A 6,457-nucleotide genomic window follows, 5' to 3' on the forward strand; every position below is an offset into this window, starting at 1 on the left:
AGACTCACACAGGTACAGACTCACCGACAACCGACACCGTCTGTCTGACTGTCTGTCTGCTGACCGCGCTGCATGACGGATTTAAGTGAGATTTAATGGTAGTAGACGCTGTAATAATAATAATAATAATAATAATAATAACAGACTGTAACATTAACGGCCTGTTAGACTGAACTTATTGATTATTGAACTGTGGATATGAATGTATTGATGGAGGATGGCTGCAGGTTAAATCAGAAAACAGTCTGCTTACATTAATTCTACCGATCTATAGATAATTATTCATCCAGAGGGACATTTAGTAATATTAAATATTAAAGTCTGACATTAACCAATCACACATGATTATGAAGATATTTTAACTCACAAACATTATTGCGGCACATTAATAATAAATAATATATCTATAGGTGATTTTAGAAATACATTTAAAATAAAACATTGATTTATTTACAAGACATTTTTATAAAATGTTATTTTTTTAAGTGAAACCGATCACGGAGTGAACACAATGAGACCAGAACAGTAACTGGTACCCTAACAATAATATTAATAATAATAATAATAATAATAATAATAATAATCATCTATGACTGATCTCTAGTCTGACTGATTAGAATCAAATTAATCTCTGACAGGAAGCAGTCATCATGCTTTGAGGTTGTGACCTCGCCGGCTCTGTGACCACGAGGAGGAAGAGGAGATGGCGGCTGAACTTTTCTCCACCAGCCTCCCTCACAGTAACGAGGTGGAGGTGAAGAAAAGTTTCATCCAGCCGAGTGAACCGGAGCCAACGGCCAGTAACTACAATGACGGCGACGACAACGGAGTGGGCGTTCAACCGAACATCAACAACAACGAGAGAGAGGAGAGAGACGGCTGGCAGGAAGCACAGCCCACACTGAGAGAGAGGTCAGCACAATACTCTGCTCTGATTGGACGGCAGGGACACCCGCCGTGTGTCCGTAATGTCCCTTCTGTAATGAACCACACAGTCAGTCAGTCAGTCTGTCCTGTGTTCAGGTTCTCATTAAACTACAGGAGAGTCTGATCTCACTGGACATCAACAGTAGCTCCACATTTCTCCCACAGAGACGTTCAGAAAGCGTTTCTGTTTGTTAGCAGTGAAGTTTGACTCTCTGGAGACAAATGTATTTATGTATTTATGAGGGAGGGACACTATTTTACTGGTTTACAGTTTCTGATAATGAAAAACACACGCAGTGTTCATCTGATAATTAATGAATTACTGATGAATGCAATACAATGAAATATAGTTTCAGTCATTAAAAACCTTCTGATGCAGTTTTTTGTTTGTTTTACTGCAGAAATGCTCTGATGTTCAACAATGAGCAGATGGCTGATGTTCACTTCATCGTCGGCCCTCCAGGAGACACTCAGAGAATTCCTGCTCATAAGGTACAAAGACCTGGACCAACACTGAACCAGGGTCTCTAATTACACCTTCAACGGACCTGTGTTTCCTCTTTGTGTCCTCTGTGGTTAAGGCCTCTGATTGGCTGTCTCTCTCTGTGTTGCAGTACGTCCTGGCCGTGGGCAGCTCTGTCTTTGGGGCCATGTTCTATGGAGATCTGGCTGAGGGACAATCTGAGATCCACATCCCTGATGTAGAGCCAGCTGCATTCCTGATTCTGTTAAAGTAAGTCGAGTCCTGAGACCAGTTCATATCCAGTTGATCTGACAACAGACACTAGTGCCAGCTCTGGTCTGGTTCAAGATCTGGTTCAGAGTTGGTTTGGAACTTGGAACTGGTTTGCTTTTCCACAGGCTAGAGAACCACATCATTATGTCACTATATACGACTTCAACATTAGCTGTGGTTACCAAGGTTACACTAGCTGGCTTACTAGCTAGCTGTTGGTCAGCTAACATTAGCCAAGCTAGCATAGCTACTAATTTATCTGACCTCAAACATAACATCAAAGTTAACGTTGGCGTGAGCTATGCTAGCTTGGCTAATGTTAGCTTAGCTAAGTCAATGTTACATCTATGTGCTAACAGCTAGCTGCCCACAACGCACTCCAGACCCGTTATAGTGGGAGAACCAGTTCGAGAGTGAAGCTCCAAACCAACCCTCAAACTGGCAGGTAGAGAGGCGGTATCAATATCAGTATCAATATCAGTATTTAATATCAATATCGTATCAATATCAAATATCAGTTATTCAATATCAAATATCAGTATTAATATCAAGTATTAATATCAGTATTAATATTCCAGTATCAGTATCAATATCAGTACTTAATATCAGGTATTAATATCAATATCATATTAATATCAGTATTTAATATCAATATCCAGTATCAATATCAATATAATATCAGTATAATATCAATATAATATCAGTATTAATCAATATAATATCAGTATTAAATAATAAATATCAAATCAGTATTAATACAATATCAGTATCAATATCAGTAATTAATAAAAATATCAATATCAATATAATATCACTATTAATATCAATATCAGTATCAATATCAGGTATTAATATCAATATCAAAAATCAGTATAATATCAATATCAAATAATTATCAATATCATATTAATATCAGTATTAATATCAAATCAGTATCAATACAGTATTAATATCAATATCAAAAAATCAGTATCAATATCAAAAATTCAGTATCAATAATCAATATTCAGTATCAATATCAATATTTAATATCAGTATTAATATCAATATCAATATCAGTATTCAATATAAATATCAATATCAGTATTAATATAAATATCAAAAATCAGTATTAATATCAATATCAGATATCAATACAGGTATTTAATATCAATATCAAAATCAGTATTATATCAATATCAAAATCAGTATTATATCAATATCAGTTATCACTATTTAATATCAGTATTAATATCAATATCAGTATCAATATCAGTATCAATAATCAGTATTAGATATCAGTATCAATTCAGATTAATATCAGTATCACTATCAATAATCAATATCAGTATCCAATATCAGTATTAATATCAGTCAGTTGAATATAATATCAAAATCAGTATTAATATCAATATCAATATCAGTATTTTAATATCAATATCAGTATCAATATCAGCTATTAATTATCAGTATTTAATATCAATATCAATATCAGTATTAATATAAGTATCAAATATCAGTATTAATATCAGTATTAATATCAGATTAATATCAATATCAAAATCAGTTTAATATAGTATCCACTATCAATATCAAATTCAGTATTAATATCAAATCAATCAATCAATATCAGGTATTAATATCACTTATCACTATCAATATCAATCAATCAATATCAGGTTTATAATCAGTATCACATATCAATATCAATTTATATTAATATCAATCAATCAATATCAGTATTGTCGTTACTGCTGCTGAACGGAGGGATTTCGTGACGCCATTGGCCAGCCCGAGGAAGGGCGGGAGAAAGCTGCCAGCTTCTCAGGAGTTTGGCTCCGCCCACCTGGGTCATTCTGCAGGTTAACTGGGAAAAAAACAACAACAACAGACCAATCAATAAATCAATCAATCAATATATATTTATCAATATATAATCAATCAACCAATAAATCAGTAAATTTATATCAATCAATCAATAAGTCAATCAATATTATTAATCAATATATCATCAATCAACCAATAAATCAGTAAATCAATAAATCAATATATCACTATATATCAATCAAATTCCAATATATCAATCAATAATCAATCTGATCAGGACGTGGTGTATGTCCTGGACCCGGGTCCTGGCGTGCTGGTGCGGATGGTCAGCGTATGCGGGTAACTGCATGGCGGCAAGGGAGCCAGCAGCGGCGCTCCTCTGGACAGGGGCTGGGGTGTCCTAGGTCTGGACCGCCTGGCCCCTGGGGGAGGACCGGGACACGGCCACACCGGGCCGGACCAGCTGACCCAACGTCGGGGCTGCGGGGACAGGAACAGCGGCGGTCAGGTCGGTGGATCATAACCAGAGTTATTGATTATTGATTGATGGGAGACCTACCACTGGATCAGAGTGGAGCCGGCTGAACCGTTTCGGACCGGGGCTGCAAGGTTGGAGCAGCAGGGGGGCGCCTGGTTCACCACCCGTCTGCACCGGGAACCCTGTAGGTGACATCACAGTGACATCACAGGTGACGTCACAGTGACGTCACAGTGACATCACAGTGGACATCACAGTGGACAATTCAAAGCCTGAATAATAACTTTATAGATAACTTCCTGTTTTCTGATATTTACATTAATTTAGAATATATAATACATTATAATTTAATAATTAGATATATATTATATATATAAAAAATATATAAATATATATATTATTATAATTTATATATATACTATATCATATATTATATATAAATATATACTATCTATATCATATTATTATATTTATATAATATATATATATATTTTATATATAAATATATATATATAAATATATATATTTATATAATATTATATATATATAATATATATAAAATATATATATATAAATATATATATTCATTATATATATTATTTATATATATATTTATATATTAAATACTATATTATATAAATATATATATTATTATATATTTTATTATATATATTTATATATTAATATATAAATACTAATATAAATATATATTATTATATATATATATATATAAATAATAATATATATATAAATATTTATATATATATATAAATATATAATATATAATATATATAAAATATTATATATATTAAATATATATATATATATCATATATATTATATATATAAATATTATATATAAATATATATTTATTATATATATATATATATATATATTATTTTATTATTTATTATTAATTATTATATTATATATTATTAATTATGTATTGGTTCAAAGAAACTACAAACAAAATGGAGTAACCAGACTGTGTGTTACTATCTTTCAAGGTATGTGTGTGTCTCAGTGTTTTGTTGTACCTGTTGTGTTGTTGAGGAGGGTAAATGGGCTGTGGCCCTCCCTGAATTCCCCCCGGTGGCGCTTGGGAGAAGAATTTTGTCCCCTATTCTAGGAGAGGGCGAGCTGAGCCATTTCAGTGTTGTGGATTGTTGGCTGGGAAGCGGGGGGAGGAGTTGAGAGATAGGAGGAGGCATCACAGAGGAGGAGCGATTTTCATGTGAAGAGGGAGCAGAATCTGAGGAGGAAGAAACCAACGTTTAAATGTTTGTGCACACACACACACACTGACACAACAAACCACACTGACACACACAGGACAACACAGACACACAGAACAGCACCACCAAACACACACACAGACACCACACACACACCACACACAGACACAACACACAGAACACACACTGACACACAGACACACACACACAAACAACACACAGACACACACACACACACACACACAGACACACACACACAGCACACACACAGACACACACACACACACAACACACACACCACACCAGACACCACACAACACAGACCAACAAACACACACAGACACACACACAGACACACAGACAACAACACACACACACACACCAGACACCACACACGAACACAAACACCACACACAACACAACAACACACAGACACACAAGACACACACAGACACAGAACACACACACACACCACACACACACACACACACACACACACAGACACCAACAGACACACAACAGAACAGACACACACACACACACACACACAACACAGACACAGACACACCACACACAACAGACAACAGAACACACACACACACACACACAGACAACCAGACCAACACCAACAAGACACACAGACACACACACACACCACACACACACACACACAGACCACACACACACACCTATTTGTGGAGGAGGTGTGACTGATGGGGGGGGGCGGAGTCTCAGAGCTTGGAAGAGGAGATGAAAGAATCCACTCCACCGGGTCAGCAGTAGCTGTCTATGAAGTCCATCTCGTCTTCCTCCACGCTGTCGTCACCTGTTGCCATGGTTCCAGGCTCCCTCCTCCCTCCACAACTCCAAAACAAACTCTGTATCCATGTTCTTATGGAAACCACAATAAACACACACAGGTTAAATATGACTCTCCTCTCTCGTCCTCTCTCTTCTCCCCCTGGGTGGCTGACTGCAGTAATACTCTCTCTCTCTCTCTCTCTCCCCCTGGTGATGACTGTCAGTATAGACTCTCTCTCTCTCTATCTCCCCCTGGTGGCTGGGACTGCAGTTAGACTCTCTCTCTCTTCTCTCTCTCCCCCTGGATGCTGACTGCATGGTAGACTTCTCTCTCTCTCTCTCTCTCCCCTGGTGCTTGATGCAGTATAGACTCTTCTCTTCTTCTTTTTCTCTATCTCCCCCTGGTGGCTGATGCAGTTATAAGACTTCTTTCTTCTTCTCTTCTACTCTCCCCTGGTGGCTACATCTCTCCCC

At 36.3% G+C, this 6,457-nt stretch overlaps 2 protein-coding genes across 2 annotated transcripts in view; one reads left to right on the plus strand and one right to left on the minus strand.

Annotated features, from left to right (window-relative positions):
- LOC118340703 (BTB/POZ domain-containing protein 6-B-like) overlaps window positions 1-1,685 on the plus strand; it is a 1,913-nt gene extending 228 nt beyond the window's left edge. Inside the window, exons 2-4 of the mRNA XM_035678819.1 lie at window positions 639-912; window positions 1,329-1,419; window positions 1,542-1,685. Coding sequence (XP_035534712.1) covers window positions 704-912; window positions 1,329-1,419; window positions 1,542-1,664 — 423 coding nt within the window. The 5' untranslated portion in view covers window positions 639-703 and the 3' untranslated portion in view covers window positions 1,665-1,685. The remainder of the gene's footprint in view (window positions 1-638; window positions 913-1,328; window positions 1,420-1,541) is intronic.
- A 2,110-nt stretch (window positions 1,686-3,795) lies between these two features.
- LOC118340435 (activator of 90 kDa heat shock protein ATPase homolog 1-like) overlaps window positions 3,796-6,457 on the minus strand; it is a 6,704-nt gene continuing 4,042 nt past the window's right edge. The window contains exons 7-8 of the mRNA XM_035678398.1: window positions 4,029-4,129; window positions 3,796-3,949 (exon numbers count right to left, since the gene is read on the minus strand). Of these exons, the coding sequence (XP_035534291.1) occupies window positions 3,796-3,949; window positions 4,029-4,129 (255 nt within the window). The remainder of the gene's footprint in view (window positions 3,950-4,028; window positions 4,130-6,457) is intronic.

Source organism: Morone saxatilis, unplaced genomic scaffold (assembly GCF_004916995.1).
Source record: "Morone saxatilis isolate NCDOM2014 unplaced genomic scaffold, NCSU_SB_2.0 Contig7, whole genome shotgun sequence".
NCBI classification, from domain to species: Eukaryota; Metazoa; Chordata; class Actinopteri; family Moronidae; genus Morone; species Morone saxatilis.